We start from the raw sequence: 27,965 nt of genomic DNA on the forward strand, positions 1-27,965 counted from the left end.
ATCGTGCCGCCAGGTGCCGCAGCCTCCGCAGCCTAAGCGTTCTGATTCTGAAACTGTTCTGTGAGCACTCTGAGCTGTCTGTGGAAGCTGTCGCAAAGGGCGGGCGTTGTTTCTGGTCAGCGTTGTCTGCGCGCTAGAATGTTTAACTCAGTTTAACCCACATTACCGAGTCAAACTGGTCAAACCACGTCAAACGTCAAACATCTCTTCGCAACGCAGTCGACGTCGCATCTTTTGCTCAGGACGAGCGTAGCTACCCCTACGTTATGGGTTCGCCGTTACTAAGAGACGGTGGCGATTTGCTTCAGCAAGTAAGCGCTGACAATCTTGAGTTGCTAGAACAGGTCAGACAGCGAGTACATTTTTTCCCTCTCAGCCTGCTTGAGCATCCCAGCAACGGAGCATTGCATGGGAGTCCACCGGCACCAGAGATTGTTGTTACGGCACTGCTGCTCCGGTTGCATTGATGTCCTTTTCTTCGTTTTCGTATTGTGTCCTGTGATTTTCGTTCATTAGCGCTATTATTTTTTTTGTCGCCATTCCGTCTAGACGTAGCCGAAGCACGCTCCAGTCGACGTCACGGCAAGGTATATGTACAGATGTCTACACTTATGTCTAGAACGCTCGAGCGCTGTTAGCCATAGTCTCGGATGTCCAAGGTACCTGAACTTATTAACGTGCGGTCTACCTGACCTCGTAGCTTCCGCTGTTCACAAGCATCTTGTCTGAAACCGGCAGGTAACGCATACTTGGTCTATTTGCATTGCAACGCGCTGCTTCGGCGCTCTAGACGTGTAGACGACCGTACTGCATCTCTGCATGCTCTTGTAGAGAATGTCCGGTGCTACTGTTCGGGTAGTATGCCTGTAGTGCGATGTTCAGTGTGATTTTACGTCTGCTACGTAGGAAGCTTTTTGTGTATTTGTTTTTTTCTGGCTGAAGCTTACGGGCGCCCGTACATTACTTCAAAGCTCACTTTTATCGTGTTACTACTTTCTCTTCAGATTGGCTTGTTTTTGTCCCTGGAAAAAGTTGAAAACGCGGACAAGTTCTACAAAACGGTAGTTGGTGCGAGGCTCCTGCAACACCTCTGGAAGAAGCTCAGCAGAGAAGACGAGATTGAAGCACACAGGGTAATGCAACTGGTGTGTGCAGAATGCACTGATGTGGGCCGAGTGCAAAGGCTTGACACATCAAAGAATTCTCCGCGCACAATTCTCCCTGCGCGGATCATACTGACCGTGGACAAATTTGCCCACTGTTCATGGCTTTCGTGCTGGTGACGGTAATACCGCAGTCAGACTGCCAGTTTGAGCAATTGCACCTTGCCACAGCGAGTGTCTGGCAGCTCATTGCCAGACGTGAAATGGGTGTGGATGGATGGATGGATGGCGGCTACACCCTTTGTACGGGCGGCGGCTGGCCCCACCTAGCCTGTCATTTAGAATTGATGGCAGTGTCGATTGATAAATCAGCCAGCATATTATATACAGGTGCCACACGGTGCACTTTCAATTGTGACTTAACCCGACCGGAATCGAGTTCCTCAATTGTGGTTGGCTTATGTGCACAGGCTGCAGAAGGGAGCGAGTGGCATTCAAGAAATTTGATTGTGGTTGTACGTACCAATTCGCAAAATTAAAGTAGCGAATCGTCTAAGCGGACACAAAATTTCGTTGCATCCAACACCTAAACGACATGCTGTTCGTTTGGAAGTGCTAAATCTCTCAAAGCGTTGGTGCTCAAAAAACGAGATGCCTTTCGTTGGTAGAAGGCCGACAGTTTCCATAAGCATTGATAGTTAGAACTTCTGAAATAACAAAATTGTGGTTTTAGAATTGGTGCCAACCCTGTATAGAGTACTATTTTATTTTTGAAGCACTGCAATCGGGGCTACACACTTGGATGCAGCAAAGCAAGGTGGTCACCCAGGTGATGGTTTAGTCTGTAGTCTGCCACTGCGGTATGCCTCACAATGAGATCATGTTTCTCACATGTGAAACTCCAGCATTTAATTTTATTTTTAGGAATTGGATGCCAGCTATCCAAAGTATCTTGGCTTTTGTAGGGCCACAAATGCAAGAGATCGTACCAAGCTGATTCTCTTGTATACGGCTACTGCCTCATGACCCTTCAGTAAGAAAAGCATGCAGATTCAATGCGGTGTTAGAATCTAAATGATTCAAAGCTTGTCTGATGCAGTGATGTCGAAGCAACAGCTGGTGATTCACGTGTGGCCTTATTGCCCGTGGCGGTCGGCGCACACTGTTCAGAGGACAAAGGTTTTGTACGGTACTTGTCGAGGAAAGAATGTTTATGAGGTGCACACACACTGCACAGGCCAGTACAACACATATAAAGACATTTAAGGCTTGTATACCTCTTTGTCACAGTGACACAAGACCATTCTGAAGGATTGATCAAAAATAGGCACATAAAGGCAGGTAGACCAAATACAAGAAGAGCAATGAAACCATTTACGATCATAGGGTTCGCATTCCATTAAGAGTTCTGTGTGCTCTAGAGATCCCCATGAGCAGACGCTACCTATGCAAATTTTATGTAATCGATTACATACACCATGTGTGTGCTCACTGGCGCCACTTTGTTGGTTACAATTCGGGGCTATATAACTAGTTAAATTCTGGGGTTTTAGTAGCCAAAATCGTTGCATGATTATGATACACAGCACAATGCATGGCCGGCGTACATGTTCGCATTCTGCCTTTCATAGCTTGTGGCCGCCACGTCGGGAATAGCACTAGAGACCTTGAGCTTAGCAGCACAATGCTATAGCCACTCACGTATTGTGGTTGCTAATGCTATATAAGCTGTCTATTCAGCAAGAAGTGCAACTTGTGTACTGAATGCCGTCACACCCGAAGGGGGTTAAGGCGAAAAAAGTGTCGGTTTGAAAGACTGAAAAAAAAAAAAAAAAACGTTTTGTCCTTTTACGCAGAATGAAGCCCTGCTTGCCATAGCAGAATACGTCAAGAAAAACCCGAGGGCCACAGAAGAACAAATCCTCAAAGAGGTACAGACCCAGATAGATGCATTTGTTCAGAAGATCCAGTGACCCACCTGAAGCGCTGCGTTTCCACTGTGATTCCCATACTGCCTGCTTCTTCGCTGCAGCATGTCGTGCAGTCAACTTGGGCACAAACAAAACAAATGCAGGAAGTGCAATGATTGCATAGCTTTTATTCTCCGTGTTCCAAAACCATCACGACACACAGACCTTTGCATACGTGATTTGATTCAGCGTAAGATCCCGAACTTTTTTCAAAGGTTAGCTGCAGATTTGTCAAGTGGAGGACAGTTTCTTGCCATTGCACTTTACTAGTCATTAATCGTAAAAGAAAAAAAATACTTCGCTAAGCTGTTCTTCCATGACATTCAGACAAGAAAGAAAAGGGAAGCTACCAAAAAAAATATATATATACTGCAAGGCTGTAATTTGTCGTTGAAGCACAGAGGCTCAAAGCAAATTTGACAAAACTTTTTTTGTTTTATATCATTGGCCATTGCTGTGCTGATCGCCTTGTTGCAGTTCTGATCGCTATCATCAGTGGCTGTCTCCTGGATGATAATTCTCTTGCAAGAAAAATTTGAAATTTTGCAAATAGCACAGGTTGTGCATTTCGAATAGCTTTCTGGGGAAAAAAAAAATTTAATCTGCAGCTTACCGTATGAGGCACTGTCCTTGTTACGTATACAACTGTTTGTACATGCTGTCTTCGTGATGCCGTTCTTAAGTATATTATCTATCTCGAAATGATTGAAAAAAAAAAACACAGGAACAACCTTTTAAACTCTGTGGCACTACTGTAACACGCAACAAAAATACACGCTCATCTGTTGTAAGGCACAAAAGGGCTCTTTATATGTGGCACATGTGTGATTGTTTGTTGTATGTATATGTATATGAAAAGAGAAATATATAGGAATACTACTTGCTCGCATGTGTATGTACATGTTCTGGAGACAATTCTGTTCAGTAATAAAATTTCAGCAAAGAAGAATACATTGTGCATACATTATCAGTCACTCCACTGGTTGTCAACATCGAATACACCACAGAATGAAGCTTTTTTTGTTTTTTTTTCTCAGCAGTTCAACAGCATGCCATCCTGGTGGTAACGAACCGCTTTGAAAAATGTTAAGTTTTAATTTTTAAGGTTACACAAACCCTCCTGGCACTGATAAATTATTGACAGAATTATTTGTGTCGGCAAAAGCTGGCTCTGTATTTCCAAAGTAGTGGGACCAATCCTACCTCTTGCGTCTGTGTCGTCTAGTTTACAAAAGTGTTCGTCTCTAATGCAGTGGTGAATTTTCTTTCGGGCAATCATTTCTTAATTTAGAGTTATAGATTAACCTAACTCAATTGACTTAATTCTTGTTTCTGTTCCCTCTTTAATGTGATGGCGAAGTGCGAGGTGTCATCGTTCCTTTGAGGATGCTCTCGAGGTCACTTTGCGTACACACTGATACAACTTTATACTTAAAACCTATCTAGTGATTACTGCAGCTTTGCTAGAAAGCCAACTTAACAGTTTTCAAAAGGGTTCGTTGCCAGAAATCTTTCCTCCTGCAAAGCCTACTACAATATACAGACACTCGACTTCTGTCTTAGACTATCGCCGCTCTGGGCACTGTAATAAGCTGGTACCAAACTTCAGTGCAAAATACCGCACAGTGGAGTTTGTTGCCATAACGCCGCTGTTACCAATACTACTTTTTTACAATTCTCGGTGATACCGCAGTACAAACATGTTCTTAGCACTCGTAAGCACTGTTGTGTTCTTGAAATTGTGTGCCATGAAGGGAAATGAGACATTTGTCCAGAAATTGCAGTATTCGCCAGTTATCTGAATGGTTTGAGGCCACTTCAAATGGTATCAGACAGCACTTATGGTCACAATGCTAAGAAAGGCCCTCCAGAATCCCTTCAGTCTACTACTAAACTCCACAGAACTTAAAAAGAAACGGCAACATTTTAGTTCTCTTGGACCGTACATACGCAAACAGTGCAGCAGATGACGGGCTTGAGCAGAAGCCTACCCCCAATCCTTTGTTGCCTCTTGTATTATGCTGGTGTCACATGTACACTTATTGCGATTGGGGCCCATCCGGAATGAGCTGGATCTGGATCGTGTTGCTACACTGTCATTTGCAATTGCGATCCTGCGGGATCTGGACGATCATGATTGTAGGCTGATGTCTGCACCCTCTAGCACAGTATTCTAAAAACGCCAAGGTCAAGTGAAGGCAGCCCAATAAAAAAAACATTTAAAAACATTGTTATCAGCAATAGTAAGCTGTAAAATTCAAATATTACCCAAGTTTAACCATACTTTGCAAATCTAAATTTTTAGCCAAGGCATTATGCAGTTCTGCGAGTCGCCGACGATCAGAAGATGATATCAATTTAATCTGGATCGTCGGACAGTGTAGCAATGATAAAAAAATGCGATCCGGGTGAGCCCTGATTGTGATCGGAAGTGTATGTGTGACACCAGTATTACATATGCCAGCCTAAACCACTGCCCCTAACCATTTGTTCTTTAAGCTTTGACAGAAAACCAATAAACATTGTTTTACCCTGATCTCTGCAGCTTTAAGTTGCAGGTCGGCACTTACCAGTAAGCCGACAATGCACACTTTGTAGTCGATGAACAGTAGTTCACCGAATTTGTCACAATCTCCAACAGCCGTCAACTCCATAGTTGTCTACACAGAGCATTTAGACAACTGTAAAGACATACACTCACTCATCTTCTTATTGCGAGTTCATCGACACCAAGAGGCCTCAATGTCGCGCTTCCCTGGTTCTCAATGAAGAACAGTATACTCTTCTTAGAGAGAAGCTGTTGCCTACCCCTCGCCTAGTACCAAATTATCCTTTCATCAGCTTCATCAGCACATTCGCGTGTGCAGATGTGTCTAACAAAACACCCATCAACTGCTGCAATGTGTAAAAAAAGATGTCTAGGTCACTTTCTCTTGTTGCTACAAGAAGGAATGCATTCGGCGTCGGCTCGAAAAAGAGACTGTGCTTGACAACACAGGGCCGAGACGATGCATTTCCAGCTGAGAATCGTGCAGGCTTTGTCTTTCTTCTAATGGCACTCGCGAGCATCTCAACGCCCTCTTCTGGTTAAAAAACAAACAAACACGATCAGTCGCCGCTACGAGACAACACACCTCCTTGAAAGAACAACTACAAATACCCTGGTTGTTTTCTTTCCGCTACCTTCCAAACATTTGCCTACAGAAGAGTTCACAACCTATATATTTACACAGGATTCAAGTTGGGCACAAAACGCCCGGAAAGGCAAGGCACTTTTCGGCAACTGACAAAAAAAAGTGGGCAATAAAATCCCTAGAACCTTTGTGGCTGTCTCAGAGGAATAATAAAAAACAATGCACAAAAAAACATAACATCGCCACACTCAAACTTTGGTCAGCGATGGTGCGTCTGGTCAGGTTTGATAGCAAAATATAATGAGTTCATCACATCAAATCACGAGAGATCTTTCTTTCTTACAGGTGATAACACAAACATAAAAGGGAAAAGTTCATTCTGTATAATACTTTTACAATCAGATGCTGCTATGCAGTTTAACTTTCTAGCGATGTGCTTACATGCTTTGGGCAAATGTTATTGCATTTTCATGCCATTTACACTCATAAAAAAGATTACTTTTGTACACATCATAGGTAACGAAGCCAAACCCACTTACATAAAAAAAATGTGATTCATAGAAATTTGATGTGCCCAGAAATGTTGTGTATAATACTTTTCACATGGAATGATGCTACAGCTTCAAATTTCCATGAATAGGCCTACGTGATTTGGGTCAGTGTTGTTGCATTTTTATGCCAGTCATCTATAAAATTTGATTGGTATGTTTCATAAAGAATATGGCCAAACCCCCGGACAACGAAGAAGTGATCATATATAAAAATTTGTTCAATTTGTCCAGTGTCTTAAACATATTCTGAAAACAAACAAACACGATCACTGATTAGATTCACGATCAAAAATACGATCACCGAGATTACATTCTTGATCACTGATCATAAATTCATTATAAACATTAATAAAACAAATCTGACAGAAAAATTACATGGAATGGAATTGAAAATGGAATGAAATTAAATGGAAAAATTAAAAATGAGAAACTAGGCCCCCCCCTTAAATGCAGGAATAAGATGCACCATGCATGAATACAATTCAGAGGAACAGCTTTACGTAAGGATCATGAGGGGGAACAATGCTTTCGCACATAGGCTCTATGACTGAATAAAATTGAAATTTCACAAACTAATTTAAGATGCCGGTAGCCATTCTTTAGCCTGCAGTGACAACAGCTCACCAGTCTGCAAAGTTATCGCACATCATGGATGCGTGAAATAAATTTGGAAGGAGAATTGGGCTACATGTGAAAGTAACTGTACTATTGTAAAAATAGCAATTGGAGGGCTACAGGTTATTTCTGGCTACTTGAGGTTTCTTAATGTGCACATAAATCCAAGCACATGGGTGTCTTCGCAGTGTTCCCCCACTTTATGTATCGTTGGTGAAGACCATGCTCAATATACAACCACTACTACAATATCAACAGTAGGCAAGCAAGAGCTTTCCTAACAGTGAGTCATCAAAAGAGGTTGACACGTACAACACACAGTTTGAATATAAGCAATGAATTTGGTACTTAACATCTAAGAATATTCAGGTAGTTCAACGTATGACACGCCTCACTGTGTTCGAGTTCATTGTAACTGGGTTTCACCTTATTGAAATAGACTGATAGTTTTCTACAACTGTTTCCATACAAAAGATAAATCATAAACAGAAATAGCATTCAAAAATATAATACTATTAAAAGCGATGTGATGACGCTGTCTACAGATCTCGAAAACAATCCTAAAGAACTTCAAGCAAAAGCTGAAACGCTACTGCGCTATCATACGAGTAGAACGAAATGCACTTCAGTCCTTGTCAGAAAGCATCCCGACGTAGTGGCTAACGCTTTTCATAACATGTTTTCAAAACGCGAGAAGATGCGGTGAAGAATAACAAAGTGCACAGGTGTAAATAGGAGAAAAATATATGCAGAGATTGCTTGTGTTTTGATTCTTCCAGCTACTGCTTCAAGCGGCACTCTTTTAAAAAGAGAGCATGACGTAAAAGAACACAGTACTTGTATGCCGATAAGAGGATCAGTTGCCCCTGAGCTCACAAGAATCAATATCTTAGGTAAACGTAACAAAGAGCAAAAGGAAAGACGGCACAATAGATAATGAATAAGTTCAACAAAGGATATCTCTATGAATGCTCGCCAGCGTCATTTTTGATGGTCATGACTGTTGTGGTTTTGCTTGTGCAGAATTATGTTAATTGCGAGCATTTGTGATGAGAAGGACGGAAGGATGGCCAACGTTATCATGAAAATAGTGGCCGAGGGGGAATGCACGATTGAAACTAAGAGCGCAGAATGAATGAGAGTACCGTAGTACTCCTTTCCTACTTAGCAGGCAAGCCGCGATAATTCTGCAAATAGTGCGGTCACAGACATCTGACTCCGTGCATTCCGCAGTAAACTTATTTTCGATCTGCGGTGCTTTCTTCAGAATAACCGCTTCATACGTTACAACTGCAATTAGTGCACATAAGATCATGTCAGATCGCAAATTATTTGTGTGCCACTGTGCTTCCAGAACTACCTTCTGGGCACAAGTGGTGCGCCATGGTCTATGGTCATAGAAACGTGCCGCTTCTCTCGGCTGTTGGCAAATACACTTTTAAATTGGGAATTCCTACCACGTAATAATCGCTACATATTGTATTGATTTGATTTATAAGGCAATCAAGATTATAAGGCAAAGGTGCAGCTGAGAAAAAACATCAGTATGTACACTAACATAATAAGGTGACATAGAGTAGCCTGCACATTATTTAGACTCGGCGGGAATTGCTTGAAATACCGAGTAATTACAATAACCGGTGCAGGTTAAGTGCACAATAATATGGTACTGTCTCACTTGCCAAGGTTTATTGATACGATTTGCATTGCCATCTAAAAGTTGGATGTAACTGAATCTATCAGCCTTGCATATAAGGCGGGGGGTGGACTTGGAGGCTAGCGACTCTGGGAAAAAAAAAACCTCAGCTTACATTAGAATTGCAGCCCAAGTGTATGAGACAATGTACACAGACTCACATCGCGTGTACATATACCGTTCATTCATATAATTCAGGCATTGATTCATGTGAGACATACTAGTTTAGGTCACGAATGCATGCGGTGACAGAACTCTTTCTAGACTTCATAAATTTGCCTGCTATGCATGAAGCTGAATGTACAATGGCAAGACGGAAAGACCGAAGTTGGTGGCCAGAAGGGGAGAGTCGCAATGATGATGAAGAAGTTCCTGAACTGAAGAACTTGAACAAGGATGAGGAACACGTTAATTAGGGAGGTTTCATGTGCTCTGTGTTAGGGTGGTGAAACGTGCAGAACCAACTCTTGAATTCCGCAGAGGAAATGCGTTTTCCACTATACTGACCTAGAGGAAGATGTGTTCAGAAACACAGGTTCACTGTGTTTAGAACAAGTTTTGGAAGCATTTCATTGCATGTTTTGGAAACACGTAGAAAAGGCATTGGGGAGACAATGCAGAAAGTGTAATTGAAACTATGTTCAAGGTGTTTCCGAAAAGCATGCCATGTATGTTTTGGAAACTCTGGAAATGTGTTTCCAAAATACATTACGGCCTAATATGTTTAACGCATTTTAGGAACTCATAAAATGTGAGTTCCCAAACACAAAGAAGGTGTGCGACCACTTTGTGTGTCAGACCATTGTAGTGTCTTCTTGCAGCAAAACCGATTTCAAAGCTCCAAATATTTGCACTGTGCTAACAGTTGTAGATGGCACGTCATCGAACGGATAGAGGTGGCATAGAGGACGATAGAGGTGGCAGTCCAGCAAATTGGAAGAATGCTCCTGGTGGCAGTTTTGTAGAAGACTGTCAATTGCCATAATTAAAACATAATGCACATGCAGTCATCACACGCATATCTACCTCGTCTTTTTCCTGTGTTCGTTCGTTCTTAGGTGCAACTCTTCCTAAAACAGAGCCAAGCACCAAATCGCTCAGCAAAAAGTTCTTCTAAATGTGCATAGAAGCCACATGATATCGGCAATTGGACATGCGCGTTCCCATCAAAGAACAAACGCTCTTATGACAAACCTGCTAAGTTTTCAAACAAAAACTTTCACAATGGAAGTTCATGGATGCTCAACAATACGGACACTGTAGCACATTGCAGTGACAGGAACCAGCACGGCCACACATGGCACTGGCCCGACATCCCAGCCCAAACCACAGCAACCAAAACTCGCCGAAATCGGATGCATGGCAAGAAGTTCAGCATGCCTTGACGACACTCTCGCAGTTGCATCATACTGGCCCATCTTCAAGTTTCCGCCAGACAACCTATGTAAAAACGAGAAAGGTTGAATGTTGCAGATTAGTATTCAGCCTGGGTATCTGGTGAATCACATTTTTCTAGGTATGGGGGAACAGAACTTGAGGCTTAAAATTGAGTTTAGGCATATAATGATATGAGTCGAATACTAATTTCTAATAGAATATTTTAAATAGTACAACTGTTGTACACCACATATATCGGTGAAAAGAGACTGCCACAGCACTTTCTACAAGGCTGATGCAATTATAAATTTATTGGTACGAAGTGAATAGTTGTAATGTTGCATAAAACCTTGACCTAAGAGCCAGAAGTTAACTCGTAAAAAAATGAGCGTGGGTGGGGGTGCATTTACTTGGAAAGATGCAAGCAGCTTTATCTGCAGGAAACAGTTGACTTCTGAGTGTTGTTATTCACATACATTTATGCAAAAATGCAATTTCAACCTGTTTTTTTTGCAATGCCAGCACTATGGCCATTACGAAAGTAAATTTATTGTTGTAGCTAAGTGTACTTCAATAGCATGATTGTTGAGGCTACGGGGCATTTTCTGTTGGCTCATCGCAAAGCTCAACGAGTGTCGCGCACCGTGAAGATTCCATGGAGTGCAGATGTCACATGTAACTTTGATTGCGCCAACTGCACTACACCGGTAGTTAAGGTGGTGTTGTGCTAATTCAGCTCGGTATTTTCTACCCACACGCGAGCTTGACCCACTCCTTCCATAAAGTGCACAGACAAACTTAAAGGCACATTTGCTGTAGTTTACGGCTGGTAGCCTGTGGACCTGCAAGCCAATTATATGGTCCTCTGTCTATCCTGTGAGTGGTACAATCTCTGGTGTGGTCATTGATGAGCCACTCCACGAGCAGCAAACTTCTTGCAGCAGTTTCCGCTTGGCACCACGCAGGCAAGCACTGAACTTCTGTCACAGCAACATTGCCTTGGTTGTTAGGACTAGTGCTTCTATGACAGGTGTGGGTGGCTGAAGACTTGTTCACCAAAAAACGGTAGGTGAACACGCTGATGTGATCAAGCGTGCCCTAGAAAGATGAGGCGGGGCTGGTGGTACGTAGATGAGCGCGGCAATGTGATTAAGTGCGTGCTGGGGGCTCCTTCCTGCTCCTTTTAGGTAGAAATGAAGGACACGGTTGGGTCTTGGCTTCCGGCGGGCCGCATCTTTTCAGCAATGGATCAAACCTTCACCTTTGGCTCGGGTTTTTCCGAAATCGGTGCATGGGAGTGAGCATGAGAGATAAAGCACTTTCTTGTGTGGACACCATTTTATGCTACACCATTTGTGTGGGCACCATTTTATGAAAGGAATTGCTAAAAAGCAGCCCCATAATGCGTTTCCTTTAAATGCCAAGATGAAGTTCTTGGAAGATGTAAAGCATGCCCAAGAGTCAAAGACGGTTATTGCGAAAAGGCATGGCATCCCAAAGTGCACTCTCTTGAGCACTCTGAAGGATCGTGACAAGATTGAGAAGGCATACAACAGCGGCACATTCGCCCCCGATAGGAAAAGGATGCATGTAGCCAACCAATGTGGACCTCAAGAAGGCACTTTTACTGCGATTCAAGCATGCCCGAAGCTCCAACCTTCCAGTGACTGGGCCTGTTTTGGAGGAGAAGGCTAGAGAAAGCACACTCCAGATGACAATTGAAGACTTATTTTACGGTTAAAATGTAGTTTTAAAGGGACCCTAAAGGGCAAATATTAAGTCAAGCTAAAGTGATAGATTACTGCTTGAGAATCTCTAAGGTATCAATATTATTGCAAACAGATCCCTAATAATCGAGAAGCTGAGGTAACTGCAGGACGTGATTAGAGGCTCTTCCGGGACATGCAAGTACTTGCCCGATGAAGAAAGCGCTCTTCAGTTGAATTCTGTCACTAGTACTCAACCAATCATTGCACAAAACATCCTTGTATTGTACTATAAGATGAAATAAAATGTTACTTGTCCACTTCTATTCCACTTTCACAAAAAAGTACTCATTGAAATAACCCTGACAACGATGCGGACGGTCGAAGGGTTTCACTTTTGCTCGACTCTGCGCCGCCCACACTTTCGTGTTTCAGTAGCTATCGCGTAGTGCTGCGCTGGTTTTGCTGGCTTGCGAAACTCGCAAGAACTGCTAGTAGCAAAGAATTCAACTTCCATGTGATGATGCAATGATGCCCGAACGGTCTATGCCACTTTACCAAAAAGCAGCTGCAGTGGTGAATCTACCGCTCTGTCTTGGCTCGGTACCGCCGTCTGTTGCGTGCGGTTTTACTCACTGATAGCAGGTGGAAATGGCGTATGCAATGTCACCACTCCCCGGTTCGGTGGCGGTAGATTTAAAATGTGATAAAGGTTTTAGGACCCTTCAGATGCAATTTTCTCATAAATGAAGTCTTTTCTTGGCACGAAACAAGCGTTGCGAGGTTTCTGGAATGGTATATAAACAGTCCACGTTGACTTCGTATTTGCCTTTAGTGTCCACTAAATAGCAACATTTCTGTTTGCAAATTTCAAGTTAACATTTTAATAGCCGATTTTCATCAGATTGACGAAAGTATTTAGTGGATTCTGGTTGACATTGAAGGTTGCTTCAGCAGAATACATGCAACAAAAGAATGAAAAATTGTGGCGCTGCTTTGTATTTGAGATGGGCAAGAGTGGACAGAAGGAGGCTATGCAACCTTTACCAGTGACACTCAAAACTTTCCCGCTGAACTGCCACACGCTTTTCTTTATGCTAGAATTGAGCTTTGAGGGAAAGCCGACGTGCAGACTTCTGTAAACTGTCTAGTATATACTGGGTAGTGCAGGATGCACACATGGTTTACACTTGTCCGATGGTGGTCCCTTTCGGAATCACTGGGGCTTGATCTCTTGTATATGATGTGTCACCCACAGCAAACATGTACACACTTTGTCGTTCCTTTCAAAATGTTAAGCTGAAGGGCAGGGTCTAGTGCTCAAGCACTGTCCCACTACACTCAGCCGCACTTGCGGGAAGCTAGTGCCAAGGGGTGTTGCCCTACGCTCTCTTGAACTGGTTCTTAAGCCACCATAAAACTATGCAGCACAGCCATGGGAGCTCATTCTGTGTACTCGTCCTTCGCGCAGGAGACCTTTACTTCCCGGCCTACCCGGCTGGGACCAGTACAGTGTCGGCTCGTCGCCGAAAGTTGAGCACAAATAAAGCTTTGTTATCTTCACATTGGCACTACTACTGTTTTCCTTGCAGTACATAGCTCAGTGACTCATGAAGGCTAAAGCCCGGGCTAAACGTATGCCTGACGGTGCGTGCAGGCATGGCCATCTGCACTATTCAGATGTGAGTGCTCACGCTGGCACACATCTGAAGCTGCGTGACCGACAGAGACCGATCAGAGGATGCGGCAGCCTAAGTGCCTCGGTGGCAAGGGGGCCAAGGGGATGCAGTGGTTAACCGCGACAGATACGCTGCTAAGGTGTTGTGAACTCTGGCTTTCTCTTTCATCGGCTGAAATTATGCAAATGAAGTGCTTTCTTCTTTTCTTACACTGATTTTGACTCAACAAAGGATACGAATACATCTGTTGTTTTTGATCATCACGTAGAAGCACTATCAGTTAAACTTGGGATGAAGTGACCTCTAACAAGGAGTCAAGTACGCACTGGTGCTATTCTGGCGAGCATCCTTTGTGGATGCTGACCACCGTTCCTCCTGAGGCATAGCAGGCTCATAGGCATGTAGGTGCAAGCTAGCACACATTGGCAAGTGTACGCAAAGCCTGGCCTTAAGCACACGCTCGCCGTAGCACACCAGCATTCAAGCAATGATGGCCGCCACGGCTCTGCGGCTCGCCAAGCTTGAATACTTGGCAATTGATACTCCTTTTGAGTATACTTTAGAGCCACCGAAATAGTTCAAATGGCACTCCCAGCTACCAGATACTTACATTGCACATTTCGCGCACAAGTGCCTTCTCTCCTTCAGCAAGTTCTTCATACTCCAGCTCACTGTCCAAAGCCTTGTCGAGTTGCTCGTGAACCTCAAGGACCTGCATTTTACGATTATAAATATGAGAAACGCACCTCAAATTTACAGCTACATAACTTTATTAGCAAGAGCAAATGTGCAGTGGCTAGTTAATCAATTGTACAATTCTAGGAAAAGAAGTGCCTTGCATTCAAAATTGTCATACTAGTTAGTACAGCATAGACAGACCACTTAATAATGTTAAGTAGCCAGAGCTACGAATTTTTGCACTACAGTCAGACCCACTTATAAGAAGATTCAAGTGCCACAAAAATTCCATTATTATAACCGATAATCATTATAACCGGGTTGCATGAAAAAACAATGGGGGATGGCATAGCTGTTCTGAGAAAACCATAATGGCGGGGAGGCCAGTTCTCCCCACCACCTTTCTCCATGCGGATTCTGATTGTGTTGACTCATTTAACTGTTTAACTTTGCTTCCTTCACACTCCGATCGCGTGTTGTTAACAAGCCGTGGCTGTCGGCATTCAAGAATGGCACTGCTATAACTGCAAAGAGGGGTCACGGGTGGCAAGTGACATAGAAGCTCCGCCAAGACATCGCTTTGGTGGATCCAAAAGGCGTCTTTTAAAAAATGCAGGAAGGTTGCCGCGGCAGCATCTCAGCTTGAGAAATCCAGAAAAAACGCTGGGACGTGATCGCCACAAGCATCTCGCCACATACTTCCTGCTGGCTTGCGCAAGAAAACCGCATGTCCGTCAGCCTTGCCTGCTTTATGCGAAGCTTGCCAGCAGCCAGACTTCATCGTTATAGCTGATAATGCGGCATGGGGACATTGTAGGAAGCGGATTATTTCCCCATAGAACACATACAAAAGTTGACGGTGCAGCAGCTTTTCATGGTTATAACCGATATGTTGTCAAAACCGGTACCATTCTAAGTGGGTTCAACTGTACAACCAAAACATTTTTTTCAAAGGTTGTGCATGTGCAAAACAGGTAGACCAAGCAGCTGAGTGTGTCGGGGAACTGAAGCATACAACGGGATGCAGGCCCGCACTTTCGTTGGCGAGGTGGTTCCTCCACTTTCCAGGTGCCACATAGCCACTGCGAGGCATTTATTTCGTCGACTCTGCACCAAACAGCAACTTTGGCTGCCGACTCCCAAAGAGTCGCTTAGGCAACTTAGGCCTAGGCCGGTGGGAGTGTCAAGCAGCATGCTGTTGCAGGAAGTTCACCCTTGATATACATTTGCACCCGTAGAGGAATACACTGACATCCGGCGCGAGATGACGTGCACAGGCTGCACTGAGGGATGTGTGCATGAAGCAGGGTTTGCAAGCGATCGGCAGGAAACTGCCGTGAACACGATAGCCAAAGTTCGTAGAAGGTGAAAAAGTGGCACAGGACGCACATGCTGAGTCTTTGAAAGAATTAGCTGGCTTGTGAGCAAGAGAAGTAGTGAGTGCAATCGTGACATAATGGTTAGAGCACCTGGACAGTGCGCTCGATGGCAGAGGCTCAGTTCCCGCATCATTTTTTCTCAGAGCGGATGACACACCAACCTACCTACCTACTGCAAAGTGACAAGAAGAAGGCAAAGAATGCTTCGCACTTAAAAAAAAAAAAAAAAATGGCTCACAGGTAGCATTTGCTCACCTTCATGGCGTGTACCACTGCCTCCGGCCTTGCCACACCCACATATGGTTCCTGGAAACAACAAGCTCAAGATCAAGTTGTCTGCGGCACTGAATGCAAGAGGTCATGAGCACACTTGCACAGTCATGTTAATTACTGTTACCTTATTACTGACAGCTACATTAAGAAATCGTGCACCTTTCCCTTCAGCAAGAACCTTCCATCACCCAACCATTCTGTCCGTTCCTCAAACCCTAAAGTAGCGAAGTTGCACTTGCAGCAAAAGAGTCTGCTAGAAAATTGTACGAAAAGAAGGGATCGGAGGGGCTAAATATTATTTTGTTGTTCATTACAGCCATGTACAGAAAGCAGACAATGAAGCCTGAGAAAGCACAGGGAGTATTAACAGTTACATTTAATCGAAAGGTAGTAATGATAAGCAAAATAGAGATGGAAAATCGACGAAAAGAGAATTTCCTGCATTTGGGCGCTAAACCCACTTCCTCTGCATTAAGAGTGCAGCGCTTTACAAATTACGCTACCACAGCAGTTATCACAGCGGTGCATTGAAATACCATATTTACTCGATTCTGATGCACCCTCAACTGTAACGCGCACCCGTTTGCCGTCACCTAAAAAAAGAAAAGTCCTTTACAGTACTACTGTGCACCTCATTCTTTCATACAGAAATACAACTTTCGCTCATTTGGAAAAAACTTACACTCCCAATGCGCTAAAGTTGCAATAAATAAAAAAAGTCACAGTTTCGCCCGAAAGGCAAAGCATCGATTATGATAGCAAATTAGTAGACAGCTATACGAAAGGAAGGATAGTAGTTTCATTGGCTGTATAAACTTAAACTTTTAAACATCTGTTTACTAACTAAGTTAACAAGCATGGTGTCACGTACGCACAAGCAAACATAAACATGTCTAACTCAATAACCGCAGAAACTCTTTATCATAACGCTAGAGCAAGGAAGAGCGATAGCAGGAGTGAGGAAATTGACCTTTGTGCAGCCTCTCGCTTCAACGCGAACTAAACGACGAGAACACAGCGTGGCAACGCCGTACGTAGCAGCCGCCGGTGTAAAGTGCCTTCCCTGTTTGCGGCAGTCCCGCATGCAAGTTTCGAGAACTCTGAACACCTGTGACGTGGCCCAATTCCCATCAGTCTCCATACACGTTATCGCTTTCCTTTTAATTGCGGCATCGTGATGAACTCGGCATGTCTTTGCAGTCGCCACTTCCATGCTGATAGAGCAAACGCGGAAAACGGCAAGACGGATGGTGCACTAACCTAAGCCAAAGGAAGCGTTGCCTAAGCACACATACTGCAGCATATGGAGGAAGTTACGGCATCTAGGCTCGAAGCAAGTACGAGGCAGCCATAATGAAATGCCGAATGGCGATATAGTAATGCAGATTTAGGGTCGTACTCGATTCTCATGCGCACGCAATTTCTGGACCCGTTTTATTGGAAAAAGGTGTGCGTTAGATTCGAGTAAATACCGTACTTGCTGGCATCTTTAAAACAAATTTTCAAGACACAGAACTAGTTCGAGAACAAAACAAAACAGACGCCGACTAAGATGAGCAAATTATTAAAAACTTAGACCTTTCGGTTCTCACAAGGAAGCTTTACTCACAAGGAACTAGACGTCTTGGCCTCCACATAAGAGCCTTGTTCATAATAAGGAACTTGTTGTGAACAAGGTTCCTGTGGGGGGGGGGGGACAAAATGTCAAGTTTTTAATAACTTGTTCATCTTGGTCAGCGTCCGTTTTGTTTTCTTAGACAAGAATTCATCAGACCATCCACTTCAGAACTATTTGACACATGAAGGGGGCAATGTTAAGATTCAACCCTTGCATCATTACTTTTTCCCTGACCGATCATACCTTCAAAGTGAGACGTGTCCCATGCAATACATCACATTATGCATGGTCCTTCATTCCCCTGCACCAATATCAACTGTAACAGCTTGTGATGTCATATTGCCACAAAAACTGATTTTGAAAATTTCTCCAACCTTGCTTACTGTTGTAACATTCTAATCTTTTGTTTTTTACTTTATTTTCCTCTCAGATTTGTTTGTGTTGAGACAGTCGTCGTTGACACTTAGACTTTCTGCTTGCACTTCATATTTTTTCATAACATAATAGTACCGGGTGTTTCAACGAACGCTTTCAAAAATCTTTTAAAGGTTGCCTATGGCAGACAGCACAATTCCAGTCCATGAGCTGGTCCACTAGAAGAGGCGGACATTACTTGAAAAATATAATAATAATTTAACTGGATAATCTAATAATTAACAAAGATTAGCTAATTAAGTTTTCAACTAATTACCTTAAGGCACAAATTGCAATTCACAAATTCTAGCCAGGGAGTTGGCAAGGCAGATCAATTGAATCTAATTCTCAGGATGACACAAATTTCGATATAATAATGCCTGAACTTTTCTGAGAAATGCATTGGCGTTTCAGTTACTTTTGTGCTTCCAAGTGGATATGCCTTGCAGTCTCACCTGCTAGAATTGGTCAATTACAATATGTGCGATATGGTAATTAAGTTGGAAACTGAATTAGTGAATTTTTGTTAATTACTTGATGATGCATTTCAATTTTTCGTTCAAGTAATGTCCGCCTCTTCGAGTAGACCAGCTCGTGAGCTAGAATTGTGCTATTTGGCACAGCCAATAAAAAAACATTTTTTGAGAGTGTTTGCTGAAACATCCTGTATACTGCACTGTATAGAGTCTGCTTTTACATTTTCTTTCTTTCGAAACAAGATTATTTTCGCTATTGCCCCTGCCACTCCCTTGTGTAACACCTTCAGTTGAGGGCCTTTGAAGTACAATAAGTAAGTAAGTAAATAAATAAATAAATAAACAAATAAATAAACAAATAAATAAATGTACTGACCGTGTTATCTGAGGTATTTTTTCCAGTGCCGTGTGACACGGGTGGCGGCAGAATGTGACCAGCGTCTTCAGGTTTCCGATATTGAGGACCACGGGGAATTCCACTTTGGTACTTTTTATCGAGCCCTCCCTGCGGCTGCTGTGGTGGCTTATGCAGAACTTCCTCAAGAGGCTGCAATACATGCGGTGGAAAAAAGAAAAAAAACAACAACTAAATAATGTCACTTGAACAAGCTTCAATCATCCTATGCTATTCTGCGTTCACTGCAGGACACAGGTCTCTTCTGGCAATCTCCAATTGCAGTAGACTCCTGTTAAAGCTAAACCCAATTAGGCTGAACTTTTGGATAGGCTCAACAATGAATATTCGATTGGTTTCTCACTGACCCGTGGCGGAAAAAAAATCCGCTTAACACAACCCACATTGCTGTCCCCTCTCACATTTCATGCAATCGTTCTGAATTCGAAACATTTCGTTATCGAACTGGACATGCAATTTGGACACTTTCGCAGCCGCCAGTGACAGTTGGAGGCCCAGATCAGTAGACTTGGAGGAGCAGACTCTGCTAGCTACACGAGACGCAAATGGCATTTCTGTGGGCATAAAAAACTATGCTAGCGTCGACGTTAATGCGGAAACCTGCAAGGCTGACGCTACAGAAACATTAGAGGAGTCTTGCCTCTGCAAGCGGATAATGACAGTGAACACATTGCCCAGGAGCCACAAGAACCAGCAATGATCACACATCGCAGATCGATTCTGTTAAGACAAACTTACGACAACTAGTCCATGCTCAATTGATGCGCAAGTTTTTCTGCAGAAAGCACCCACTGCGGAGCATTTCACGTTTGCGTTTGCAGCACTGCTGGCAAGGCGTATGATATCAGTAAATCAGGCTCATTTTTGTAAACACTATTTACATGCACAAGGCACAAACAGGGGAAAAGAAATGCACCACGCTTCAACAATAAATATGGGCACACCAGGTTGGAGGTGGCGCCGCCCTGTGGTGCTACCGCCTCATGTGTCCGGCACTATAATAAGGAGATACTCTATTACACTTACTAAGCAGGTAAGTCGAGAAAGGACAGTTCAGTGCTCTGCTGCACCGGCTTAACACATCTACTAGCACTTCTGCTTGTAAATGTGGCAATACTGGACTAATTTCCATGTTAGTACTAGTTACTCTTTCAATCAGCGTGCCATAGACAAGTGTTCCATAAATATGCTAGCAGATCAAATTCAATAAAATGTTAAAGGTAATATGAAATGGTCATACTGCAAGTGGCTGCATACTGCACAAGGAAAAAAAATAAAAGGCCACTTACAATGTTTTTGACGACGCCCTTCTCAGCTTCCAGAATCTCGATGCGTTTCTCCAAATTCCGAATATACCGCAAGACTTGCTCTGCCAAAAAAGAAATGCCAAGGTTATTAGTCGATACTACAGAGCACGAGCAAAGCTTTTATGCAGTCATATTTGGCATCTCAGACACAATTGTTCCCCACAAATGAGTGAATTAACGAAATATTCAATGTTTTATTCAGCCAAAGCATGTGTTCAACTTGGTTGAACACTTTATCCAAGCAATTATCATGACTGCAAGTCATGCTGAACAGTATGCCCTCTGCAAAGAGACTGAAATACAGTTTGTGTTACAAACATATAGTAGAATGGAATTAGTGTTCCTAGGAGAATGTCATTAAAGGGACTGCCAGAATGTGTTGCGAGACCTTGATGGAAATGAAATGACCGCGACTTACAGTGATAGAATCCAGCACACTGTTCGCGATGTAAGTAGGAATTATAATAATAAATTGGCAGAGGAAGTCTCAAAAACCACTAAGTGGCGGGGCCTGGCCGTGAAATCTTGGTACTTCAGATGTAGTCTATGAAATGACTGTACGTAAGTTGGCTGTTACTAAGTATAACATAATTATTGCTTAAAATTGCAGTTGCTATATTATTAGACACTTGCGCTTTACGCTATGCTTCAGAAATCAAAAGCACACGCATGGCTATGGCAACACGCTGAACTTCGTATCACGTGTAAAAGCATTGTTTCGTATTCGTTACGTGTAGTTTCATTTTGTGTGGTTATATACCAAAGCAGTTGGACAGGAAACCAAGAAAACACAAAGCTATTATCGCAGAAATACTTACTCACTTCGGAAAACATGAATCACAGGAACATCGACTTGATGAACAAAATAATACTTTCTCACAGTTATGGCCCCATATATCTGCCTCCCACATGCTGCCATATAATCGCTATCGCGCTCACCTATCACCGTTTTCAGCATGCTTCCAGTGAACGACTACATCCTCACTGCAGATAAAAAAATTCTGATAAAAAATGTTCCACAACGTTTTCCGCATTACCACTTCCCAATTAGACACTGTGACCAGTAAGCTTTCCATTGCATTAAAGAAATAGGTACCATGAAATTAGGTTGTCAGTCTTTTTACGGAAGTTCCTCTTTTTCTCTCAAACGGAAAAGTCTGACAGTGGGCTAGTTTGTGCACTAATGTTATAAAACATGACTGAAAGAGCACATACAGACACAAAACAAAGTGCTTCATGCAATTTGTGATACAACTATTGTTCTACAATCTCTAATCTGCTCAAGAACCAGCAATTGCTCTAGATCGTACAATGACGCACATGCACATATTTGACAGACCAGAGCAGTGAGATTAGCTTCAATGATTGATGGTCATGCTTGCCGCTGTGTGTGTCGCCTAAACATTTCCTCTCTGGCCACAAGCTTGTCCAATATGGAAGTTAGATTGTTTTTAAAGGGCGCCTCAATAAATCCCAATGCATATTTTAGTGATACACTGGAAGTTCTAAAACGGTGTCTAAAGATAGTTCTATCGACATAATTTTTCAATTCTGCTTATCTTTGGGGCAGATAGAAGGAATTGAATGCCTGGTTACCATATTGCCATGAGGTAAGTACGACTGCCAACGGCAGCACACTCTGCCTCGAATAGCGTCCGCAGGCAACATTCCTTTCCCTCCTTCTCATATACCGGAGCCATGGGACTACATCACATTCACGTGATGTGCCTCACCTCTGTTATTTTTTTTAATTATTATTTCCCCTTCTCTTCCCTTTTAGCTGTGCGGCACATTTTCGGTGGCAGAGTTGCCGTTCCTCATTGGACGATTTACCAAAGTCGCGGGAACTGCATTTACATCACGGCGTGTGGCTTGAAATTTCAGCCGTTTACACGGGCACGCATGCCTGTAAAGCTTTGCAGAAAAAAACCATCAGTGTGTGAAGAATGCGCTGCGCTTGTCTGTTTAAAATGGCCAAACCTAGTGAGGGGCCCTTTATCCACTCTTACCGGCGGCGGCGTTTCTGCCATTTCACCGTCATTACACTGCGACAAGATGTTGAGAAATGCTCTCACCATTGATGACGGTTCTATGCCGATGGATCGCCTCCTTGATGGCAGGCGTTCTCATGGGCGGCTGGCTCCGGCTGGGCAGCCGGCTTCCGTTTGGGACAACGGAGGGCGGTCGTACGTGGCCGTTCGCCGTGCCATTGGGTATGCCACTGGAAGGCACAGGAGGCAGTGATGGTGAGGGTCGTGGAGGTGGGGAAGAAGGCAAAGGGGAAGGGAGCTCATCCTGAGTGGTGATGGTCGAGGACGAGCTGCCATCGCCATCATCGCGTCGGCCCTCGGGCAGAACACCGCCACAGTTTGTGCAGAGCGTCTGCGACCGCTCCTGATCCAGGTAGAGGCAGAGTTCCTGGCGGAGGCAGCAGAAATTGACGAACCTTGTCAGTTTGTGAAATAGTTAAGCAGGAAACCTGTCACTTTTGTAATGCCAAGTGCTGTACCTTGGACATATTGGTTCCACTTATACGGCTGGTGCTTATTACAACAGACTGTAATAATCCAGCTTGAAAAGCCCATTTATCCTAGGTCCATTCGATACAAAATTAGGGCCATGGTGTGTTGTGAAATGGCAAAACCTTACATACCGTCAACGTCAGATATTTCAGACTCCCAAGTACAGCGAAAACGTCCGAAAAACCGAATGCACGCAGAAAATGCACCATTTTATAGGTATTTCTCAGATGGAGAGGGTCACGGACAGAGTATCGGACTTGCACAACTCTGCCAATACATCACTGAGGTGGCTCTGAAAGAAGCTGTTTATAAAAATAAAAAATAAAAATCTGATAGCGAATCCGATAGCCAATAACGCATTGGCCGCATGCCTTCAACACTGCATAGTCGCCATCCATGATGACGCTGACAGCAGCCGTAGTTTCTTTTGCAATGGTTGTGGCAAACAGTAGTTTCGTTTTTACTCAGTGCGAAGCTGTCAAGGATGAAGAGCCCCGTCTGCATCGCTGTGGGCAGCGACCCAGCAAGACTGGCGAAAAAAATAATCGGGATGTGCGCGAGGTAGTGAAAAGCGTCTCAGATGAAGATGCGCCGCGGCCGCACTGTAAAGGAAGTCACAAGGAGGCCTTCGCCGCTGCAAGCGCTAATCAGTCATGAGACGAGAATTGCAGCTTCCACACTGCTTTTGTGCAAAAAAGAAACAGGATTTGCTGATTAATTCAGTAAATAAAAGTTTGTTGACATAGTATGCATTTTCTCATTGTTTTCTTGATACCCCCAATAATTCGACATTAGATTAATTCGGAGATAATTTTCAGCCCCGTGAAATACGAATTAACGAGGTTTCACTGTAACCATACAGCGATACGGCACGGTGCCTTGCTGTCTGCTGTTTTCCGGATGCTGGTTACTGAATAATGGTAGTTACCTGCACGAGATTAACGGCCGGCACAATGGCGGAGAGCCAGCCAGCCAGCTTCTCGTTGTGCTGGCCGCCCGGCCCAAGTGGGCCCCGCCGCCAGTGGCACAAACATCGGCTTCAGTTATTGCACACAAAGCAGTGCACAGCAGAATAAACCGCTGACGTAATTTTAACTTTCACAACAAGTGACCTCACTTCACAACAAACCTGTAGCGCGATCAAGAGCTGCGGTACAAGGCAAGTTAAACTCGGAGCCCGCTCCTTGCTGCCGCTGCAATGCATGCAAGACGGCCAGACCATATCATGCGCTCCGCAGTATGGACGCCATGAATAGCAGTCTGTCTTCATTTTTGTGTGAATTGGTGCAGCGAAAAATAAAGCATTATCAAAACAATGCATTTTGAGATCAGCAGTGGTTTCTAACGTCAATGGCTTCGCACAACCAACCTGGCTGCGAAATACATGGGGCACGCCCGTCTGGATTTGCCCTACAACTTGAGCATTGCAACTGACCTTCAACTGGATGTTGTCGCGGATGAGGTCCTGCTGCCGCGCATCAAGGCCCCGCAGCTTGCCCTGGTAGGCGGCCACCTCCTGGCGCATGACGGACGCTGTGTAGCGACCGAAGCGCTGCCATTCGCGGGCCAGCTTGCGCCCCTTCTGCCGGTCGTCGTCCAGAAAACAGCAGAGATCGCGCAGTTCCTGGCTGTCGCGCTGCAGCCGCTCGTTCACCTCGCGCAACTGGCGGATCTCCATCAGGTGCACCTGGGGCAAGAGGCACCATGCAAGATGAACTGCTTAGAAAAGTCACCAGACAATACTTGCGCAATAAGACCCGAGTCAGCCTTAATTATTCAGATAAGGCCCGCCCTTCTTTAAGGACCGGACCCCCACTTTGGAGCGCAAATATTTGGGAGAAAAAGTTTCACTAAGCTTCACGTACATTCCCGCATGCATGGCTTCCGAGACTGTAGCTGTGACCTGTTGCTTGCTGTTTACTGTCTGCAAGCCACTACTAGATAGCACTAGTTACTGTCCAATGGATAATTGCATTTTCATCGTCAATGTGTCCTACCGAATTGTGATCATGCTCATCATGCGGCATAGATCCAGTGTATGTACTTGTCTGCTTTGTGATGAATTGTTGTTCAGTAGGTTAAGCTGCATTGCACTTTCAGGTGCATTAAGAGAGCATCACTGCAAAATGTGCATGTGGATATTGAACACATGGTGTGCGCTTTTGCTCTACACCATCATAGAGAGCTTCAAGGTGATGGAGAAGAGAATCTCAAACAGTAACGGAAGGCACAGAGGACAACCACAGTTTTGAGAGAGTGCCAATGATGTGAACTTGGGAAACGAGGACTGAATAAATGTTTTCATCGTCAGCCACTAGTGGTTATGTTATTCTGCAAAGCAGTCTGAGCGCAGTTTGCTGGCTTTCACAGTTGCCGCATGAAAACCATTGCAGAGCTCCCCTTAACAGCTTTGCTGCAAAAAACTATTAGTTGCCAGTGAAACGCTTGCCCTATTTCATTTTTGTCTCCAACATTCTCGTGTTTGTTGTTGAGTTTTAAAGAAAATTCAACATGAACATCAATCAACTAAACCAAATCACCATTTTGTCCCACTTGTCTTCCCTCACCTGCATGCGGCGGTTGACATCCTGCATCATCGCACCATGGTCGTACATGAGCTTGAGGTTCTCCGCTTCGACCTTCTGCAGCCAGCGGAGGATCTCCTGGGGCGGCTTGCGCAGCAGCTCCTCGTTGCTTGGTCGTCCCCTAGGTGTCGCCACCGCAGCCATGCCTTGTGGTGGCTCTGGGCCGCCTGCAGGCTTGGCCGCTGCCGGTGGCTTGTCCCAACCGTCCGGACCCTTGGCTGTGTTCCGGATCATTCATGGTCTGGGGCTGACGACAGGGTGGTTAGTTACCAGCCGCAGCTTGCTGCAAGTGTAGATGGGAAAGAAGGCTCACAATCAACACGGACTAGCATGCCGTGTGTAGACGGAACATTAAAGGGCCCCTGACCTATCACTGACATTGTGAACAAATTTTAAATAAACACGCTCTTCGTGTACAAAATACTGTGATGATCATCTTTGCCAATCATGGCAGCGCTGTGCGCAGCAAGGCAGTCAAAATTAAAAAAAAAAAAAAACGACTTCTCATGTTCCTTTCTGGCCTCTGCCAGTTTCTCCTTTACACAATGTGATGCCAGCAGGGTTGTGTGGATGTCATCGAGCTAAAAGCTGTCAATTGGTCAGTCAGCAAAGAACAAGAGAACTAACACGATGAGAGCTGGCTGTGTGGTCTGAGAGGAACATTCTGCATCCCTGTTAATTGTCTTGACACCACACCTATCACCTAACACCCTATCAGTAAATATTGACTGGCTAAACTAATGGAAGTGGACTTGACGAAAAGAGTTGTGGCCGATGCACCTAGCACGAACATCTCTTCCATGTCATGTAATCCTCAACTGTGCTGACACGACACCTATCACTCCAGTGAAGTGACTGGAGAATGTTGAGTGATGCAAAAATAAATGAATCCCCTAAAAGGAATGATTGGGAACATAGCCACCTGGGCCGTTAAAAGGGCCCTGAAACACTTTTTTGAACATAGTAAGAAAATGTTTTTGATCTGTTGTAGAGGCTGCTGTGAACATGGGAACCAAATATTACTGTACTGCATGCAGCAGGGAATTTATTATCTCCTGTCAAACACGGTGAAAAATTGCTTGCTCTCGCTTCTGCACTGTTGTCATGCAGCGTGATCAAAAGCAACTGGACCCACCAACACTATAGGCTGATTTCGTGACCGCTAGAGTGTTCCCTGTAATGCATAATGGCTAATTTTGAGTTCCATGAATAAAAATTATATGTGTCCGAGATCTCAAAAAGAGAGAAAAATCAGTTTATTTTTGCACTGTGCATAGCTGTGTCTGCTGTGCATGGCCTCTGAGATGGCAGGGGCGTGCTGCGTAGGCTGCCATGGGGCGCCGCAACGCAACTTTTGGCCAGGGCTTTGCCCCCTTGGCTTCTCTGCTGTGTAGCTTGCAGCATGCTAGTGGAGACGAAAAGAGTGACAAGGCCGGGTATTTGTGCAATAACTCCACTCATAGTTGAAGGATGCGAAAAATTTTTGTGCCGTGAAATTCACGAGATGACACTCTTAATAGTGAGGCCATTCTGTGATCAGTTAAAAAAGTGCTTCAGAGCCCTTTTAAGGTATGACACAGTGGAGGGCTCCAGATTGACTTGAGCCACACATGTGCCTTGATGTGCACTGATATTTACAAGTACACAGCAGTTCTGAATGTAGTTGTGGCTGAGTGTTGAAACGAATTATGTGTTTTGCAATGGAAGGGTGTATTCCCAGTGCCACCGTGTTAAGTCACCTGTGCCAAGCGATTGCTTATGTTCGACTGATTGAGATTAAAAGTCAGTCCATCAATGGACGTCTTAAATTGTCCGGCTCTGCACATGTGCCGAAATGCACCTTTCAGCCACTTGCACTGTCACTCACTTCTCTTGGAGGCGAGTACGCTGAAATCAAGCTAATTCATTTAATTGAGTTACCTCTACAAGTTATCAAATGTAAGCTGCCATCAAGTGAGAATGGGCTGTTATCACAGTTCAGCTTGTCAGTTATTTTTTCACAAGGGCATCACAACTTTTGTGGCTTTGAAGCAGCAACAACTACCTGACATTACCCTGCTTGGAACAAAGTTTCAGTACAGTGCCAACAGAAACAGAAGTCACGCCGTCCTCAGTATGAACACGCGCGAACAACAAACTGTTGAGATCAGAAACTGTGTTGCTAACATGGTTGCGCTTCCATTCATTCACATGTGCTGATACCAGAATTTCTGCTCATTTACGAAAATAGTTGTCAAATCAAGGGTCTTATATGTGAAGTGGCTTCTTGAAATGTAGTTGCTGGCGCTGTCATTTAGCGTTTCCAAATACGACGCGCACCGTCACCGATTATTTAGCATACAGTTACCGGTAGTGCGCATGCGCATTGGGCGCAGCGTAACGCATGCTAAAGTTCGTAAAGATGTAGTCGCACCACAGGTCGCTTGCATGCAGTCAATACTGTCGATTCCATGCCACACTCATCCGG

The 27,965-nt window shown here is 44.1% G+C and overlaps 2 protein-coding genes across 5 annotated transcripts in view; one reads left to right on the forward strand and one right to left on the reverse strand.

Moving 5' to 3' along the window:
- Positions 1–26: 26 nt before the first annotated feature.
- On the forward strand, positions 27–4,022 carry LOC126533175 (uncharacterized). The gene is made up of 3 exons (XM_050180441.3): positions 27–344; positions 1,005–1,133; positions 2,960–4,022. The coding sequence occupies exons 1-3, from the start codon at positions 267–269 to the stop codon at positions 3,074–3,076; spliced, it is 324 nt and encodes a 107-aa protein (XP_050036398.1). The 5' UTR covers positions 27–266; the 3' UTR covers positions 3,077–4,022.
- Ccdc85 (coiled-coil domain-containing protein 85) overlaps positions 3,182–27,965 on the reverse strand; it is a 25,836-nt gene continuing 1,052 nt past the window's right edge. For 2 of the 4 annotated variants that reach the window (XM_050180435.3, XM_055071876.2), the window contains exons 2-9: positions 25,481–25,781; positions 24,349–24,600; positions 22,467–22,809; positions 20,374–20,453; positions 19,046–19,216; positions 16,144–16,194; positions 14,442–14,543; positions 3,182–10,509 (exon numbers count right to left, since the gene is read on the reverse strand). In XM_050180435.3, the coding sequence (XP_050036392.1) occupies positions 10,474–10,509; positions 14,442–14,543; positions 16,144–16,194; positions 19,046–19,216; positions 20,374–20,453; positions 22,467–22,809; positions 24,349–24,600; positions 25,481–25,732 (1,287 nt within the window). In that variant the 5' untranslated portion in view covers positions 25,733–25,781 and the 3' untranslated portion in view covers positions 3,182–10,473. Of the gene's footprint in view, positions 10,510–14,441; positions 14,544–15,493; positions 16,195–19,045; positions 19,217–20,373; positions 20,454–22,466; positions 22,810–24,348; positions 24,601–25,480; positions 27,809–27,965 lie in introns of those variants that run through there. The other 2 variants (XM_055071875.2, XM_055071877.2) reach the window with 2 other exon arrangements.

The sequence above is a fragment of the Dermacentor andersoni genome, chromosome 7 (genome assembly GCF_023375885.2).
Source record: "Dermacentor andersoni chromosome 7, qqDerAnde1_hic_scaffold, whole genome shotgun sequence".
In the NCBI taxonomy this organism is placed as follows: Eukaryota; Metazoa; Arthropoda; class Arachnida; order Ixodida; family Ixodidae; genus Dermacentor; species Dermacentor andersoni.

Coding starts and splice junctions, on each gene's coding strand:
- LOC126533175 (XM_050180441.3), top strand. CDS start 267: ATGGGTTCGCCGTTACTAAGAGACGGTGGCGATTTGCTTCAGCAAGTA. Junction 345..1,004: donor ATCTTGAGTTGCTAGAACAG/GTCAGACAGCGA, acceptor CTTTCTCTTCAG/ATTGGCTTGTTTTTGTCCCT. Junction 1,134..2,959: donor ACGAGATTGAAGCACACAGG/GTAATGCAACTG, acceptor CCTTTTACGCAG/AATGAAGCCCTGCTTGCCAT.